This window comes from Sander vitreus, chromosome 16 (genome assembly GCF_031162955.1).
Source record: "Sander vitreus isolate 19-12246 chromosome 16, sanVit1, whole genome shotgun sequence".
NCBI lineage: Eukaryota > Metazoa > Chordata > Actinopteri > Perciformes > Percidae > Sander > Sander vitreus.
Window position 1 is genome coordinate 29,810,549 of NC_135870.1, and position 20,314 is coordinate 29,830,862.

The 20,314-nt window shown below is 43.0% G+C and overlaps 1 protein-coding gene across 1 annotated transcript in view; it reads left to right on the top strand.

Annotated features, from left to right (window-relative positions):
- The window catches only part of tln1 (talin 1), a 110,434-nt gene that overhangs the window by 82,574 nt on the left and 7,546 nt on the right, over positions 1-20,314 (top strand). Inside the window, exons 44-55 of the mRNA XM_078272017.1 lie at positions 1-52; positions 779-945; positions 1,156-1,339; positions 2,873-2,998; positions 4,039-4,155; positions 4,999-5,184; positions 5,661-5,768; positions 12,671-12,776; positions 14,661-14,785; positions 15,736-15,861; positions 17,617-17,679; positions 18,224-18,406. The exon at positions 1-52 is cut by the window's left edge and continues 95 nt beyond it. Coding sequence (XP_078128143.1) covers positions 1-52; positions 779-945; positions 1,156-1,339; positions 2,873-2,998; positions 4,039-4,155; positions 4,999-5,184; positions 5,661-5,768; positions 12,671-12,776; positions 14,661-14,785; positions 15,736-15,861; positions 17,617-17,679; positions 18,224-18,406 — 1,543 coding nt within the window. The remainder of the gene's footprint in view (positions 53-778; positions 946-1,155; positions 1,340-2,872; positions 2,999-4,038; positions 4,156-4,998; positions 5,185-5,660; positions 5,769-12,670; positions 12,777-14,660; positions 14,786-15,735; positions 15,862-17,616; positions 17,680-18,223; positions 18,407-20,314) is intronic.

Here is a 20,314-nt window from a genome sequence, read left to right on the forward strand (position 1 = left end):
CTCCTTCACCAAGAAAGAGCTGATCGAAAGCGCCCGCAAAGTCTCCGAGAAGGTCAGACTGCAACCAAACACATTACTGCAAAGTTTCAATCATTTATAACTTCACTAGTAAAAATATGATACCTGTAGTAAATATGCACACCAAGTCGAGGCCTGTAACAATTATTACATAATTGTCAATTATTATTTTTTGCATAATCGCGGTTTCTCTGTTCTCATGAGCTAAGGCGTATGACTGGTAATTGTTGATTTTGTTTAGATATGCCAAATTGTAATTACTGTGTGTGTGTGTGTGTGTATATATATATATATATATATATATATATATATATATATATATATATATATATATATATATATATATATATATATATATATATATACGGACTGTATATTTTTATTATTATTTCAATTGTTGGTTTTTGGCACTTGACCCTATACAAGTTCATAGCAACAAATATGACGGGGGGGGGATACAGTTAGAAGATATGTTTTATGATAATAAAGAGGCGTGGTTTACTTCATAGGCTGTGTATTTGTGTTATTATATTATCTGGGTCACATGACAGATGTATAACCCAAAGATGTATTCTGGGATTCAGTCATTCATTCAAAAGTTGAATTTGTTTAAAAAAAGTAATGCATAAATAAATATTGAAAAATGTATGTTAATCGCAGTTATTCTCTGAGACAATTCCTTGTGCAGCAACATTTGGAATTGTTCCAGCTCTAGCTGAGTCCCACCTCCACTCACAGCAGGTCGGTCTTGTTCCCGCAGGTCTCCCATGTGTTGGCGTCCCTCCAGGCAGGTAACCGTGGCACCCAGGCCTGCATCACCGCCGCCAGCGCTGTGTCTGGAATCATCGCAGACCTCGACACCACCATCATGTTTGCCACTGCCGGTACTCTGAACAGAGAGAACGCAGAGACCTTCGCTGACCACAGGTACCTATCACCACAGAGACCCTGTTTTTAAAAGAGAGGGGTGGGAAAGAAAATCAAAAATCGCATGTATCGTGATTTTTCTTTTTTAATTTTAAGTCTCAGGTGGTGGACAACAATAGATATTAAATCATCAAAAGATAATGAAGACCTCTGAAGTCTGACTCAGTTAATTGTGTTATTATAGTGACTGTGTGACCTTCTTGTGTGCAGAGAATACATCCTGAAGACAGCCAAGGCTCTGGTGGAGGACACCAAGCTGCTGGTGTCCGGCGCCGGAGCCAGTCAGGAGAAACTGGCCCAGGCCGCCCAGTCCTCGGTGGCCACTATCACCAAACTGGCCGATGTGGTCAAACTGGGAGCCGCCAGCCTGGGAGCCGAAGACCCCGAGACCCAGGTACGGTCGGCACGAAACATGCTGCGTGTTTGTCCGCTGTGTGTGTCTTCCCAGTTTGTAAAAGTGAGAAAATTGGTTGAAAAGCAAAATGCAGATTTTAGACCCAACTTCTAATCTCAGCATATGATAAGGTCCTCCGTCAACAGCTAGCGTGCATGGCTCAAAGTGAACACTTCACCCAAAAAATCAACTCCTAAACCAGGGGTCTTCAACATTTATTAGGCCAAGGACCCCTTAGCTGAAAAAGAGACGGAGCAGGGACCCCCTACTACATACAGTATATTGCAGAGATATGGACCCCTAGGGAGGTCCTCAGAATTGCTGTAGGGGAGACGCCAAATTATTGTCTGATAGTAAAAGAAATATACATTAATATATATACAACATATTATTAGTAAAGATACATCTTTTTTAATGTATATACAACATTGATCATAGGCTTACTGGCCAATAGCTAAGGCTACCCACTGATACAGTTATTGTAGGCCCAGTTTAATATTAGAGATGGTCCGATACCATTTTTGGCTTCCCGATACCGATTCTGATACCTGAACTTGCGTATCGGCCGATACCGAGTACTGATCTGATACCAGTGTGTCATATATTTTATTATGTTTTAAGAACTGTATACTACTATCCCTGTATGGATGTGATATGATTTCTATCTTTGTTGTCGGTCTGGCTCAGGTTAAACTCTTTGTGAAACATGAATGCCACAGAACGTTCTTTTATTATCCAGTTTGACAGTCAGTTATAACGGAAAAAGAACATAAACTACTTTTAACGTATTTTTTCTTTAGGGCTTTATTACGTGATATCAGATCGGTGCATTAACTCCAGTACTTCCCGATACCGATACCAGCGTTTTAGGCAGTATCGGAGCCGATACCGATACTGGTATCGGTATCGGCTCCGCTCCGATACTGCCTAAAACGAACATAAAGAACATCTCTATGTAATATGCAACTCTATTTTATACAATATATGTAGTAGGGGGTCCCTGCTCCGTCTCCCTTTCAGCTAAGGGGTCCTTGGTCTAATAAATGTTGAAGACTTCTGATATATTGTATGAAATAGATTTGCATATTATACTGGGCCTACAGTAAGGTGAAGGGCGACCTAAAGCCTTCACGCATACCTTTTCATTGTGCATACCATTCTAAGCTATTTTTTTGTTCCTTTTCAATGTTTTTGCCGCTTTTTTCAACAATTTTGGACAACTATTTCCATGTTTTTTTGTGTTTTTCCCCCGGAATTTGTCTCCTTTTCCGACAATTGTTTCAGCCGTTTGTTTTCGAATACATGCAGACGTGTCCCGGGACCTCTCAGATAGTTGGAGATCTCAAACCTGATCCCTAACCTTTTTGAAATTCCATACCCTTATCAAAGTGTTCTAAAGCTATTGTTTTTTAATAAACAGCCATAATTCAAACGGCCTTTAACCGAAAACCTCGTCAAAATTCAAAAAAACGTGCAGATCAATGGGCAAAGTGAAGGCATGAAATGAAACCGTAAACTGTGACATTCTTACAGGTGGTCCTGATCAATGCGGTGAAAGATGTGGCCAAAGCTCTGGGCAACCTCATCAGCGCCACCAAAGCAGCCGCAGGCAAACCTCATGACGACCCCAGCATGCTGCAGCTTAAGAGCTCCGCTAAGGTGAGACACACAACCCCCAAAACCCCCCCATGAGGCTCTGCTTGAAGATGAAGATGGGGGGGGATGTGCTAGGAGGGGGGGGTTCCGATGCCGTTTGACCATTAGAGAAGCACTTGGCACTAGGGATGGACCGATTATTAGTAGTTAATGAAACCGATATGTATTTACAGTCAAAATCTAAGTCAAAATTAAAATATTTGGAATGTTACAAACTCCAGCACAAAACTTAGTTTAAATGCGTTGAGCAATTATGTAATGAATTAGAAACTTTCAACATAACCCCCAGTAACAGAGAGTCAGATAGTGTTGTGGGGGGGGGGAGATGAAGTCAGACTCTGTGGTGAGTGAATCTGAAGCAGAGGGACGGACACAGAGCTGTAGAGGAGCCAAAGTAGACCACTTTTTAATTCATTAACTTTATCAGTTATCAGCCAAATAAAACACAACAGATAATCTGCAAACTGCTAAAAAACAGCCCGATAAATCAGCCAGGGATTTTTTTAAATCAATTCTTTTCCCTAGAATCAGTATTTTTTTTATTTTACCAATGATTGACCTAAATATTTTGTTTATACGGTCCCGCTGCCGGGACATCTGTTTCCGGCACAACGGAGCGAAAGCAGAAAAAGCAGAACATCCATCTTATGTTCTTCTTTACAGATGAAATAAATGTCAGACTGACATGTGATGTCATTCTTCTTAGAAAACAATCCGTTTTTAGAAATGTCTCATGATATATTGTCTCTAGAAGTGTTTTATTCAACTTTTGTTTTTGTTAAAGAAGGAAAAGAAAATCACAATACTCAACACTATCAAATCGTTAAACAGTTCTTCTAGAATCGCAATAAATGAAAATCTGACTGAGAGGGTTCCACACCATGCTGCCATGCCACATCTGATGATGCTGCCTAGCACGGCCTTATAGAACATTAGCAGACAGATCTCTTTGTGACAGTTATTACTGTAAGATGCATCAGTGAGCGCTGTTTTCTTGCCGTCAGTCTAACCCCTGGCCATATGATGTGCCTTGGCTGCTGTAGGTGATGGTGACCAATGTGACATCGCTCCTGAAGACGGTGAAGGCAGTGGAGGACGAAGCCACAAAGGGGACCAGAGCTTTGGAGTCCACAATTGAACACATCAAGCAGGAGCTGGCTGTGAGTAGTCTCGTCTTGGCAGACCTATCTCCACAGCGCCGTGGAGTAAGGTCTATAGTCTTGACATAGTTGCATCACATACCCAAGTCGCAGCCACGCACGGTTAGAAACACTGGTGAAAAAACACCACGATCAGACTTCATCATTAGGCATTGAAGGTGCTGCCTGGCGGCCCGAGGCAAAGAGGGATGTTTAGATATGGAAAAATATTGAATATTTATTTGTGTTTATTTGACAGGGACAATGCATAGCTCCTTAGCAGTACCCATAGTTAGCTATAAGATCATTTTCATCTGTAGTCCCTGGGCTGTCAAAAAGGAAAACCTAACACTGAAGTATACAAACACTACAGTACACAACAGGTAAAAGACAACAACACAATAACGCCATAATTCATTCTTCATCCTCGAGAGATCATTGAGGGGCGACCTGTCATCGAGTCAGATTACAAAGACATATCATAAGAAATATAGAAAGACAATAAAACATTCAGAATTGGACATTGCACAGGATTAAAACGCCACCACAATAACCATAAATACCACAACATGAAGACAACACTACAACAACAAGACAATGTCACAGCATTAAAACACCACAACAATTATACCAGCAATACAACCACAGCATGGGGACACCACTACAGCATTAGGATTAGCTGTTGCCTGTTGTTGTAGGCTGGAGCCTAGAGTACCCACTGAAAGCAGACCTCTTCCAGCAGGAAGGATTCCTTCTGAACGCTGATCCTGGAGCTTAACATTCACCTGATTGTTAATGAAATAACTCATGTTGTTTTCTGGCTATCAAGTCTCTCACCAACAGTCCCCCGGTCTTACCACACAGGTGTTCAGCAGTTCTGACCCCCCACCAAAGACGACCACGCCGGAGGAGTTCATTCGCACGACTAAAGGCATCACCATGGCAACCGCAAAGGCGGTGGCTGCTGGGAATTCTTGTCGTCAGGAGGACGTCATTGCCACGGCCAACCTCAGCAGGAGAGCCATCGCTGACATGCTGCACTCCTGCAAGGTACACCGCCATATTACACGGGGGGGGTGTGGGTAGGAGGTTTGTAGGTAATAATAACAATATATTGTAATTACAGCTGTGACAATTCCAAATGTTGCTGTACAATTGTCTCAGAAATAATTGCGATTAACAACATAATTATCTCTTTCAGTCAAATAAGTTTTGAGTGAATCCCATAATATATCTTTTGGTTCTATCATGTCATGTGACCCAGATAATATAATAACTCAAATACACAGCCTATAAAGTAAACCACACCTCTTTATTATCATAAAACATTTATTCAGAACTTTGTTCTGGTCCAACTCAAAAACAACAAAAAGGCTGATTAATATTTCCTAATATGTCGGATTCATGTCAAGACATTAACATGAATCCATGCAGTAACTCTGAGGACCCCCTGTTGAAGATCTCCGGCCTATACTGTCAGTGTTTGGCTCAGACGTTGATTTCTGTCTGTCTGTTTGCTCTTTCAGCAAGCTGCCTACCACCCAGAGGTCAGCATGGAGGTCCAGATGAGAGCGCTGCGCTATGGCAAGGAGTGTGCTTCCGGATATCTGGGACTGCTGGAGCATGTGCTGGTGGTAAGACATCTTTACCCATGTACACATACTGTACTGTCATCAGCTACCCATTAGTCCTAGCCGCCATTTCCCAACCAACACAGTGTGGACACGGCCATGGTGACTTAGTGATCATTTACTAGGTGAGTTGGAACAAACGTAGGCTAAGTTCAGACTGAGGGCAGTCCGATTGGTACCTCAAATCAGATCTTTAAAGAGCCCCTATTATGCTTTTTTTTATTTTCTCTGTATTTTATTTTTAGCAGCTCAGTGGACACCTTTTTCTGAGATCATTTGTAGGAAATGTGTTAGATGTGTCTCCTTATAGTCTCTTATACAAGAAACACCTGTATGGTAGGTATGGTTGAATCCGTCCAGAGTTTTGCCATTTTTTTCTGCTGTCTGTTTCTGTGAACTAGTCAATGTGGGGGTGCCTTGCTTCGTGGCACCTCAGTGGTGCTAATAGCCATACTGTACATCCCAATATAAATTCATTCCTATTGTCCTGGGATCATCAAACAAAAATCACATCAGCTCTTCAATCATCCATAAATACCACTGAGGAACAAATCTGTATTGCATGAGCTCAATTGTCTCCAAAATATCTGGTGCACTCTCTCAAGATGAACAACCCCCCACCCCTTTCTATCATCACCTCCCACCCAGAAAAAAATCAAGAAAAGATGACACAGTTACTACAATATTCAAGACCATACAACAAAATAGAAATTAAACCATAAACCAAATAGACATATGTATAAATGACAACACCATAAGCCCATCATACACGTCTCTCCCCAGCACAAAGCTTCTTGGGAGCCCTCCAGGAAGTTCAGCTACTTTCCTCATTTTCTAGTATACACATCCAATGTGGCAAACCGTTTATATGACATCTTTCCAAACGCCACCACCCTAGTCATCTCACAAGCCCACTCCTGGATTGACAACTCCCTTTTCATTCCTCCATCCTCTTAAAATATGGCTATCATTAAAAAAGTCTGGACCCAGCTGCTTATGTGCTTATCCATCCCGCTTAGGATTGACCCATCTCCCAGAACAAATAATCCTTTGGCTGTCATTTCCTTCATAGTGATAATGCAGGAATAATAATAATGAATCAATGATTCGGTTCCAGAGAGCTTGCAGCATGCTTCCAAACATCTGCACCTCCTACATGTCTGATATCAGCTGTCATGTGTTTGATGACCTCTTTTCTTTCCTTTTTCCCATCGCTCTGTCAATGTTCCCTTAAACTTGTGGCTCACTGATGTCGGTGCAAGCCGGTGAGTACACCACCTGAATGACCTGCACGAGTACGGGTTTGCAGTGGTTGAATGCGTCACTGAAGACTTTATTCCACAACAATGCAGCAGAGTAGCATCAGCAGCACGTTAACAGGTGTTGGACCAGCTCTGCTTATGGACAGGGATGTTTGGATAAGTCAAGAGGCTGACTAAGCTGTAGTTGAACGTATTCTAAGGGAGTCAGTCTGATTTCTGGTTCTGCGGAGGCTCCACGCAGAGCTTTCTCCGTAGCCTACGTCTATCGTATCTGTTAATGAGATGCCTTTCTGTCATGAAAACAAAGGTGTCAGTTATGTAAATGTTTGTTACGGTGGCCTGAAGTTTATACTTGTGCATCGATTTCTTTACGAGAATAGGAGGGCGCGGTAGTGACTCTAGAGTCGTAGTGAGAGAAACAAAGAGTCTCCCCTGTTCTTTCTGACCACGGTATGAAATCTGGAGCAGGAGAAGTTAACCCTCTCCTTGATTTCATGTTGTTTATGGAGAAGGAGAACCAGGAAATGAGTCGGGGGGGAAATGCAACGCTACCAAGCCACGTGGGAGCGGCGTGCGTCGCCCTGACGTGTAGTTACATTTACATACATTACAGAGAGGTGCACGTCAGGCTACGGCGTAGGGTCGGTATCTCCACGACCATAAACTTTCTATAAAGATTAACGGCTTGACAGCTCCCCAGAAGTGAAGCCAAAACATCTGGATCTCCCCCTGGTGGCTAGCTGCAGTATAGTTCATAAACCCCACCCCCCTCCATGTTAGCAGATGGGACCGTAGAATTTGCACACCATTGACTGCTGACAACCCTCCTCGGGTCTCACCAGAGGATGAGGCGTCCCTACACTAGAGCTTAGATCGGGCCCAAAAAATCTAGCCCGACCCTACCCGAGCCCGTGCACGTTGTGTCCCAGCCTGGCCCGGCCCGACACATTAACTGGAATTATGAGCCCGAGCCTGATTTAAACCAGAACATTTTTTAATACGTGGTCCGTTATAACTGATGTTCTCAACTACAATTCAGAGTTGTGTGAACTACAGCAATCTGTTGAGAATTATCTTAATAAATAACGCAAACAAGGACGAAGCCTGTAAACTGCGCTGTTAGTTTGTTCAGAATGGAACGGATCGCAAATGGATCCGAATGAAGAAACGTAAACCAAACTCGACCCATAGCTCCCCCAGCTGAATAGTGAGGGGAACAGATGAAGGCAGCAACATAACCAAAGCCCTGGAACCATATAGGAGACTTTCTGGTCTCCATCACCTAATTAATACTGTCCTTCACCACGGTCTCCATGCTGACGCACTGGCCGACAACAGTGCTGCAGAGGGGGGGGACACGATGTAGCCCAGTTTACCTCACACTCAAGTCAGTGCAGGACATAGCCTACACCCAGAGCTAAGGGAGAAGCTGGAGAGGCAGAGCTTTCTCCCCCTCCGAATGAGGCTAATAAAGTCATGATTAAAAAAACACAAATGCTTGATCAAGGGCCCGGCCCGGCCCGGGGATAGTGGCGGAAAATATCGGCCCGGCCCGAGGGTCGGGTTCGGGCCCGGGCAGAGAATCTAAACTCTACCCTACACACAGAAAGAGGTTATCAGTCAGCTCTAAATTCAGCTGAATGTTCGAGACCCAACAGCCCTTCATCTTGTCTGAGGTAGTCCATTTTATTGTCCAGGGAACGGACATTTCCCAGAACTGCATATGGGGAAATTATCCAATATTCTGAGAAGTCAGCCAAAAACTTGAATCACTCAAAAAAAAATTTTTTTAGAATTGATGCATGGAGTTGTTTGAGTTTGTGTAACACAAAACAAGCCCGTTTCCCACAGTTATTATATTGTTTTGTTGGTGGAGCTCAGGTAACTGTGTTCTCTGAACATGTGTGTATCAGTTTGTCGGTGTGTGTGTGTGTGTGTGTTTGTGTTTGTGTTTGCCTGTGGCATTAGTTTGGCCAGCTGCATGCGTTCCTGTGCAGTTACGTCCTCGCCTCTATCTATCTAGCCGGGTATAGGCCTGAGCCCTGTTAATGCCTTGCACCTGTCACACACACTGTTCCAACCTGAATACTGCATGTCCACCTAGGACAGTCTGAGGACACAAACTGAAACTCAAACACATCTGAGCACCAGCAAATCAAACTAGTCTGCTATTTTTTTCCTTCAATTGGGAGATGGGCCTAACATTAATTCAATTCAATTTGGTTTATAGTATCAAATCAAAACAGGAGTTATCTCGGGACACATTACAGATAGAGTAAGTCCAGACCACACTCTATAATTTACAAAGACCTAACCATTCCCCAGCATTAGTGTGCATCTTATTAATAGAAGTTGACTGTCTCATTTCCTCCCTATATTATACTTTTGATGCAAGAGTCTCTGCTGACAAAGTCCCACCAAGATAAAGCTGTGGTCACATTGGTGCCTCATTTCTACATAATGCATAATATAGGTGTGTGAGGCTACAACCTTGTGCTGGCCGGTATACCCGTTTGAACTATATACTGGTATTAATATCCCGTATAACATGAATTTTTCACTAGTACATTGCCGTGGAGAGCTACTGTATATAATCTGAGAGTGAATTGAGAACGGGACGCCTGTTAGCTGCGTACCCTTCTCACTCATGGCAGTAACTTTATTCTGTAACTGTTACATGCATTCTCCTTCATACGTTATTGTATAATGTTGTGCAGCCAAGCAAACCCTTTAGTAATCAAAGCTTTTAGTAAACATGATGACATTGAAATGTTAGGTTTTTTTTATATTCCATGTAGAATAAGCCATTGTAAACCTATATAAACGCCCAGTCGAGCAAAAGAAAGAAAATACTGCGATATACCGTGAAACCGCTAGAATCTAATGAAAAAATACCATGATAAAATACATACCGCCCAGCACTACAACCATCTACAGATACAACATTAGGGGCCCTATTTTAACGATCTAAGCGTACGGCGTGAAGCACCTGACGTAGGTGCATTTAGGGCGTGTCCAAATCCACTTTTGCTAGTTTGACGGCGGAAAAAAGGGTCGGTGCGCCGGGCGCATGGTTCTAAAGGGTTGTACTTAGTGTCTTCATTAATCAGAGGTGTGTTTTGGGCGTAACATGAAATAAACCAATCAGAGATCATCTCCCATTCCCTTTAAAAGCCAGGCGCGTTTGGACCTTGGAGCATTGCTGTTATGATGGAGGATTTGCACTGTAATATTTTTATTTTTAATCTTCTGTGTGTGTGTAAAACAAGCATAGTGTGCGCGCGCTGTGCACGAACCCAGGAGCATTTCTCTAATGCTCTGTTAAAATAACAATGAAATGGTGTGTTATTGACTTTAGACCAGGTTTTTGTTGGTCAATGGTGCGATCACTTCCCACTGCCTCAAGATAGCAATACTCCCAGAATGCACCTGAACACACCTCCCTGTAAGACCAGCACGCCCATGGGCCACTGATGGGTGCAGGTGCATTTGCTATTTAAACGACGTGGGCGCTGGACGGAAACTGACAACTGCATCGGTCTTAAACTTGCGTCGGGCTTTGCGCTGCGCCGGGTGCAAGATAGGGCCCTAAGCCTCACTCAATCAAGTGATGTCCCCATATGGGTAGTTGAGAAACAGTCAGCCTCTGCTGTTGTGTGTTCCCACGATGGAAAACTGATAATAATATTGATAAAATAGCAAAAAGCTTTTGTACAATCGACTGTACAAACAGTGTAAAAGTACTTCACATGCTGCCAAAGGCTAAACAGTAGTGAAGCAACATGAGGCAGGCTGTGTATGGTGAATATTCAAACGGGAGTAGCACAGTAAACACTTTGTGTATACAAACTCTGTGTATGCAGTACACTCTCATCAGAGACGTTCTGCAACAATACCAGAGGAGTTGTCATTGCATGTGACTGTTTTGCAGGGTTTTGGCTTTTTATATAGCTGGCGTGATTAATTGATCCCATATACCTGTAAACCATAATTTGCAGTGATATCACAATCATCTGTGATTTAGTTAATAGCACTCAAATCAAAACAGTTTTTGCAAGTGCCTCACAATAAGTCGGAATCAGAAATGCTTTATTGATCCCCTGGGGGTAAATACATAAAGCATCGATCAAAAACATCACAAACACAAAAAAAACAGACGTGTTTATCACACAAATGGAATTAACGTACATTTGATTTGCATGTTATAGATTGTCTTATCACTCTAGAAAACCATGTGGTCTGAAGTATGTGCGAAAGGCTCACGTTCTCATCCCAGTGTTTCTGTAAATACAAATTCATGCGTGGGGAATGGAATATGTAAGGTTTTGTGCATACACATGGTTTAAACATGGCCCCTGTTGTTGATGGCCACACGGGTCACAAATAAAAGGGGAAGCCCAGCATGCAGTGTGGTAAGATGTTGCTCCACCACCATCCCCCAAAGACACCAACACGATGTAGATATTTAATTCCTGTCCTCTGAATCAGAGATCTTCAACAGGGGGTCCAGGACCCCTAGGAAGTAAAGGCCCAGATATACTAGCTTTTTAACAAGGCGTACGAGTAGACAACCGGCGACGCAAACGGCATTGTTTACATACTTGCCTGCGTACTTTGCGTGTACCTGGAGGATTAAGCGTATATCCACTAGAGGGCAGATCAGGGCCATATCGTCCCTGGCCAACACCAGAAGATATTCCTTGACATCTTCCGAGTTTGCAACATGAACCTACGAAACAAACATGGCGACACTGGAGGAAAAAACAAGTGCGTCGCGACAATGGCGAGTATGTTTCTCTGCCAATGAGAGACATCGATGACTTCGGATTAGCCCGCATTAACACCACAACACGCACACTGAGCCAGTTAGTTCAGCATAATATACTGCCCCCCACGTCCATGTGCTGAATTGCATCTTGCGTACACGTAGCATTAATTTCTAAAGACGTGCACAACCTACTCTTCAAAAGAACGCAGGATGCACGTGGCAGCCATCTTACGTACACGAACGCCTAGCTAAAAGCAAGTATATCGGCAACTTAAGTTTTTTTCAAAAATTAAAATGTCTTTACATGAATCCAACATATTATTAGCAAATATAAATCTGCCTATTTGTGAAAAAAAAACATTACTGATAGGCTTACTGGCCTATAGGTAAGGTAGTCACTAAGGTAACCATCCACTGATACAGTTCATCCTGAGGAGTCACTGTGTTTTCAATTCAACGTTTAACATTAAAAGATGATTTATAAAATCATGCCAACATGCACTAATTAATTATGCACTAAAAAGATATGTAGAAAGGCTCTAGGCCACCCTGCATGTTATTGTAGGCCCAGTTTAATATGGAACTTAATTTTATACAAAATATGTAGTAGGGGGTCCCTGCTCCGTCTCTCTCAGTCAACGGGTCCTTGGTTTGAAAAACATTGAAGACCCCTGGTCTAAAGCATTTGAATTGAAGGGAATGGAATGTGAAAGTGGACTGTAAATATAAGGCGCCTTTATTATCATCATAATAAATCCTGCACAGGCTGGGATTTGATTGAGTCAAGTAAAAAATGTTGTGCATCAATAATGCAGAAGGTGAATGTAAAACAAGGGTGGAATTAAAGGTTGTGGCTTTTTCCCTTTCACCCACAGATCATCCAGAAGCCCTCTCATGACCTAAAGCAACAGTTGGCCAGCTACTCCAAGCGGGTGGCAGGCTCTGTCACTGAGCTCATCCAGGCCGCAGAGGCCATGAAAGGTATTTTAACCTTTTGACCTCTTCCACCACAAAATGACAGCAGAACAAAACTACAATCCTCTGCGTGTCTCCTTGTTTCTTAATGTTACAGTGCATAACTTTTTTAATATTAATGAACGTCCGTTACATTCAAGCCGTTGCCAGATGAGTTGCTACAAAGCTAATTAAGACTACCAGCTCCACACAACTCTCTCTGGATTTCTCAGTATGGCTGTGGCTATCGAGTGAAGATAATCCTCCGTGTCCTCCTTGGCTACTAGCAACTGCATGGGGGAGGGGTGGGGGCGGTGCGCGATCACGGAAGGCTTGTATCATGTGGATGCACCAACAGCTTTGTTGTCATTACTTAGAATTCCTCATGGGGGCGACATAATCTGCGCACTATAGCTTTAATTTACATGAAATAATGTAAGTAATAGTGTTTTTCTTATATCTGTCTAAAGAGGTCTGGGTGTAGACACCAACCCATACCACACTGTAACGCCCAGTCTAGGAGTGTCGGAGCGCCACATTAAAAAAAGAAACGGGAGAGTGAAAATTGAAATTATAACAAAGCAATGTATTACTTTGACAATGAACAACACAAACTATTTTAACTTAATAAATCTTCAGGGTATATCAATGGCAAAATAATAAACTGAAAGAACTATTTACCGTAGTTCTGTCTAACCCTAAATCAAAAATAACCAAACCAAAATTGCCAAACCTAACTCCCTAAACTACAGAAAAATAGGAGAAAACCATGGCGATTCAGCCCTACTGCTTTGTGATGAAAATATTTGTCACCACTAGTGGACTTTAATCATGCTAATAAGACAACTACATTAAGAAATAGTCATGGTGTACAACATCAAACATGAAATGATAATAGATCATTTTTAAGCCACTTAAAATGATCTTAAAGTTCTGACTTGGTGCCCCCAGTGGAAGTATCAGAAAGGGCAGACAGGAATGCGTTTAAGACATCTTAAATAGCCCAGCATCAGGTCTTATTTAGAGCACTTCATGCAAATGAGCCCTGACAGTAATTTGAAGTGGGATTACATACTCCCGGTAGAGTTCTACAGTTTCACGCAGCTCTGTTCTGGGATCCCCCCCCCCCTCTTAAGAGTCCAGTACAAATTACATTGAAGGCGATTCCATGAATGCATCATCAGTCAAACGGAGGGGAAAGTCATCCTCAGAGCTTTACATCACAGATTAATGTTCCGGTCTAAGAGACATTAGTTGCAACTGAATCCCGCTGCCTGCGTGGTTGTAGGTCCATGACTTCGTTCAGCAGAATGGGACGGCCGTGGTGGCTAATCCCAATTCAGCATCAAATTCACCTTTCGAATAAGAATCCCTTCAAACACCTTATCCAATGTCCTTCCAACTAAACCTTTAGAGATTGTGTTGTGATCTGTAATCGGCCGGGGTTGGCAGATTCACCGCCTGACAAGACTCCCATCGCCAGACCTTCCTCCACAGCGCTGCGGAGGAAGGTCTGGCTAGTCCACACATCATTCCAGGATTGGAGAAAAACGAGTTTGGACTCCATCATGCTGAGAGCCCATTATGTATTATGCAAGTCACCTGTGGGTGACTTGCCAAAACCTGGCACGGGATCCAAAACCTGAAAGTGGTTATTGGAACCTTAACCTATTGACACCATAACTGGAGTGCAAAGTTCATAAAGTACATAAACAGAGAATCTGTAATACAAAGTGGACCCAGGCCTTAAACGTCTGTATCACAATTTATTTTAAGGTTGCGCTACTTATACAGAGAGCTGTATTATCATAACCATTATCAGTATGCAGCTGATAGAAATCCTGAACTGTCAGGGGTTTTCAGGCACAGTGTTTCAGTGTGTGTGTGTGTGTGTGTGTGTGTGTGTTGTAGGAACAGAGTGGGTGGACCCAGAGGATCCTACCGTCATCGCAGAGAACGAGCTGCTAGGAGCGGCGGCAGCTATTGAAGCAGCTGCCAAGAAACTGGAGCAGCTGAGGCCCAGGACCAAACCCAAGGTCAGCCACACTGAGCCTGTTAACCTCAGCACAGGGTCACATACAGAACACTGTGTGTGTGTGTGTGTGTGTGTGTGTGTGTGTGTGTGTGTGTGTGTGTGTGTGTGTGTTGGGGACATGTCTACGGTGGCCCTGAAGTGCAAATCACAACAGCAAATAGAAAAACGCAACAGCAAATCATAAAACACAACGGCAAATAGGAAAACACGACAGCAAATATGAAAACACGACAGCAAATATGAAAACACGACAGCAAATATGAAAACACGACAGCAAATAGGAAAACACGACAGCAAATAGGAAAACACGACGGCAAATAGGAAAACACGACGGCAAATAGGAAAACACGACGGCAAATAGGAAAACACGACAGCAGAGGACGGAGCCTCCTGATTGGACAGACGGACTGTCTCTCTGTTAAAAGTAGGCGCTTTTCCGTGTTTTTTCACCTCTCCTTCCTGTTAAAAGACAGACAGTCCGTCTGTCCAATCAGTCCGGTCCGTCCTCTGCTAGATAGGCCCTACCTTTTCTGGTAGAAGTTAATGCTGTCGTGTTTTTTCCTATTTGCCGTCGTGTTTTCTTATTTGCTGTCATGTTTTCATGTTTGCTGTCGTGTTTTCATATTTGCTGTCATGTTTTCATGTTTGCTGTTGTGTGTGTGTGTGTGTGTGTGTGTGTGTGTGTATGTATGTATGTGTGTGTGTGTATATATATATATATATTATCTTATATTCTTAAAGCTGCACTTTCATATGACTCTTTGTAGTTGAGCTTATTTAAAGCTAATTGCACTTACTACTTGTTATCTGGAGTTTGAAAGCACTAAATTTGAAGTCACTTTGGAATAAAAGCGTCAGCTACATGACATGTAATGTAAATCTCCCACAGACCCTCACCGCCCTGTAACACGGTGTGTTTACTGACTGTTGGTTTCCCTCTCTCGTAAACAGGAGGCCGATGAGAGCTTGAACTTTGAGGAGCAGATTCTGGAGGCAGCCAAGTCCATCGCAGCAGCCACCAGTGCTCTGGTCAAAGCTGCCTCAGCCGCCCAGAGGGAGCTGGTGGCTCAGGGGAAGGTACGTCTGGATCACACTACAGGATGAATATTCTATGAGATCTACTTCTAGAGTCAATTCTCAATACTGCAGGCAACAATTAACCCCCATACTTCCAGGCGCTTGTTGATGATGCCCCACCCTACAGAGAAATGGGTAATAGTGTGTTCCATTTGTACTCGGAAGTCAGATTTCCCGAGTTCAAAATCCAACATGGCTGCCCCGTGCATCAACAGTAGTGAAAGCTGTAGTAACATACCGTTTATTAGCACTTCTGTATAATTTGTCATACACACAGTCCTGTCCAACTTCTATCTGTGGACATGTTGCTACGCTGTTTGTATGCACAAAAATGCATACATAATGTGTTGCTAACGATGGCTAACCTGGCTAGAGCTAACCCCACAATGAAAATCTGACTTGTAAATGGAACGCATTCAAGTCGGGTGTGACGTCATTCCCATCTCCGGCTTCTGAGTTCCGAGGGGAATGGAACGCACTATTACTGCAAGTCTCTCCTGTAATGTGCATCATAAAAACAAAATCAAACAAACAAAAAACGGGGTTATACGATAACACCTACTACTCCCTTTTTGGGGAACACGTTTCCACCAAAATTCCTTATTTTTGAGACACCGTTGTTGCAATCCAAATGAGAAGGTTCGGGACCAAAGGACATGTAGGACCCCGTCACACATAGTAACACGCTGTCAGACAAAGGAAACCATTTCAGGGCCTTAATATATAGACATAAATGATATGAAAACAGCATGTTCAGAAGCAGAGATGCACGCTTCTTTGTGTGACGCTGTGACATGAAGGCCCCCAAATTTCGACCCCTGAATTTACTTTGATCCACTTTATAATGGGATACTTTTAATGTTACTTGGGTGTCCCATAAAACCTTGAATGACTATTGCAATGTCCCCTGGGTCAAACCACAGATTGACTGGACTATAAAGGGGCTTTATGGAACTATTATTCAGTTGCTGCATATAGAGAGGAAAAACCTTGTGCATAAATGACACCACTATCTTAGAGTAGAGGTCTTCACGGTCCATAAATTCATGCCTGAACCCCAAAAAGATCCGGAAATGAATGAAATTGAAGCTAGCTGATCATTCTGTGACAAAGAAGGATCCATTGTCGGAGTTCAGTGCTTTGGGGAGCACTGTTACCTTAAGGAGGACCGAGATAATGCAATGTGGCTCCTGAACAAACAGACTGATGCATTCAGGGTCTGCACACCTAATTGGGGACACAGTCCACCACGTTAGGCCGTGATGCCCAACAGTTGGTGTTTAAAAGAGAAGAAAAGCCCCTGTAGAAAAGAGGTTGACACATAGGTAGTCCCTATGTTATTAACTCTCCATCCAGTGTGTGTAATATAAACTAAAGTTCTGGATTTAGATATCTGATCAAGGTGGAGTTGTTAAGTTTAAGCTTATTCTACTGGTGTTATAATTTTATCCAAAAAAAACTTGAATATCCTCCAATAATCCTGCTGCATAGATATGCCTTCATTATTTGTCCTTATCTCTTCTGTTCCATTCCGTTACCCTCAATGATACTTTCCTTCCTAACTTCATGTGTTCTACTTCAGGGATGAACCAAATGGAAAACCCCTTTACCTACATGACATGTCTTTCTTCTCCTAAGCTTAATTTGTCCATCCATTTTATTCTTATCCCCAAAAAACCAGAGGCCTGTGTTCTACATTCCCGTCTGTGCTTCAGCTACACAGACTTAAATACAGTTTTTTTCCTGTATTTTCAGGTGGGAGCGATCCAAGCCAATGCGGTGGATGATGGACAGTGGTCTCAGGGGCTGATTTCAGCTGTAAGTCTTTCCCCTCAAGGTTTATTAAGGAATGTTTATTATTGTTAGCAGAGTTGTTCCGATGCCGATACAGTACCAGTATCGGAAGTGCCTCCGATACTGCCTAAAATGCTGGTATCGCTATCGGCCAGTATGTTAGTCTATGCATTGATCCGCTACCTCGTAATTTAGCCCCGGAAAAAAATCCACTCTTAAGTAGCTAATTTATGTACTTGTTTTCCAAATAGACAATAAAAGAAAAAAGTTCTTTGGCATTTATTCTCTGTAACCCGAGTCAGGCCATACAACAACGATAGCAATCATATCACATTCATACAGGGTAAGTAGTATACAGCTGTTATTAAATTATTAAAATATTTATATTTTTTAACGCGCTGGTATCGGATCAGTACTCGATATCGGCCGATACACAAGTTCAGGTATCAGAATATGTATTGGAAAGGAAAAAATGGTATTGGAACATGTCTAATTATGAGTTATTAGTTTAGTAGTCTCCAGTTTATTCAAGGTAAACATCTCATGGTCGCTGCCTTTGACTCCTCAGGCGCGAATGGTTGCGGCAGCGACCAACAACCTGTGCGAGGCAGCCAACTCTGCAGTGCAGGGCCACGCCAGCGAGGAAAAGCTGATCTCGTCAGCCAAGCAGGTGGCAGCCTCCACCGCCCAGCTGCTGGTGGCCTGCAAGGTCAAGGCTGACCAGGACTCCCAGACCATGAAGAGGCTCCAGGTCAGCGCGCGCGCACACACACACACGCACGCACGCACACACACACACACACACACACACACACGCACGCATGGACAAATACACGCACGCACACGTGCAGACGCACGCACACACAGGCACACACACACATACACATGCACGCGAGCGATTGTGTCAAGCCAGGTAGGTGATAACATACAGGAAGGCCACAAGGCAGTCGGATACTTTACAAAATAACCCAAAGTTCAAAATAAAACATCCAGATTTATGGTGATTCTGGCTGTCCTTACTTCTCAGCTGTGTCTAGAGCGAGACAGGTGATCAGGCACACGGACAGAGACTGGCAGAGTAACACACATGCGCGCGCATGGAGAAATGCGCGTCTGGTATGAACAGGCAGGCGCACGATCGGGCACCAATCTACGTTTCATGGCGCTTCGCCGGCGGTGTGTTCCCCTGGGGCTCTCCAGCATGTTGTTTTGTTACCAGTGGTTGTGCACATTTCTCCGACCGTTTAGGGGACACGTTGAATCTCTATACGAGCCGCAGCCAAACCGTGCCTGATTAAACCTCGCTGCAATATGTGGGTTGAGTTTTATAAAAAATAAATTACTAAAAAAACACATTCACTGCTAGGCCCTTTACCCATATAGTAGTAGTAGTAGTAGTAGTAGTAGTAGTAAAAGTACAAGTTCTGCTGCAAATGTTTAGATAAAGTAAAAAATTGAGGCGCTATCAGCGCGCTGGAAAGTTAAAGCAATAATAATGTATTATATTTTCTTTGTGATGAATGTTGTGAGAAGAATCTGAATCTGCAGCATTCTGTCAGGTAAATGTAGTAGTACAGTGTTTAATACACAGTTAGTTGCATATTAAGTGCTTGGGGGTCCCTCTGTAAGTTATTTCGTAGTACAGTGGTTCTGGAGAAAGTGTTTTATACAACACAAAGGTTTCTGTACTCCACAATACCCAGGAACTCCTCTCTACCCACTCGAGTCTCCCAGCACGATACCTCGCGAGATTTCAGAACGAGACTGAGCCTGTCAGCGACAAAAACAGAACTTTTACTGGATGTTCATTGACTGTGCGCATTTGCCCTGTATGATCACATTGAAGCCTGGTTTGTGGCTGCCGGTTACAGCGTTCTCACCCAATACTGGACCAATTTCAAAGATTTTTGTTCACATTATTCACTTAGTCACCAATACCTGGGAAACTAGGCTCCAGGTTTAAGTAATTATGCTGAAAATAGAGGCAAGGAATCTGCATCGGTTACCATTGCAACAGCATTTGTTTGAACTTGAGGCCAGGGAAGCCAGGGTTAGGTCCAAAGTGATCTCCCTCACCCTGTAATCCTGCCTGGTCAGACCGACAGTACCTGCTGAGGGAACAATAGTCACATCACAACGTTAGTCATACTGCAACAGCTGCTGGATAGTCTATTAATAGGCCCCAGTTTGAGTGTTTAGGGTTACAGGTGAGCTGCATGATCTGTACAGCTGCTACATCAGGATTACTGTGTTCTATATTTAGCACAGGTAAGAGTGCCTTTTACATGCTGCTGCATTTCACTATTTTTAATGAGACACTTCCTGGACCGTAGCCAGGATGTCAGACATACTGAGGTCAAAGCTCTCCTCAAGCCCGCTGCATGCAGTTCTAACCAGACTACAAAAGGAAAGTCTTTTACTTATTTAGATTTTTCATTTACATTTTTGTCAAGTAATTATGTTGTTTCCCAACATGATGGCCTTAGCACTCTCCACAATGCAAGGAAGAAAACTATGAAATTTGTTGAGAAATAGTACTATAATGTATTTAGTGTAAAAACACTGGAATCAGCCTATTAGTTTAGTTTTTAATTGTAGAATGTTACATCAGAGGACGTGACCTCAGAGTCTCAGTGGTAGCTGCAGCCGTAGGTACACC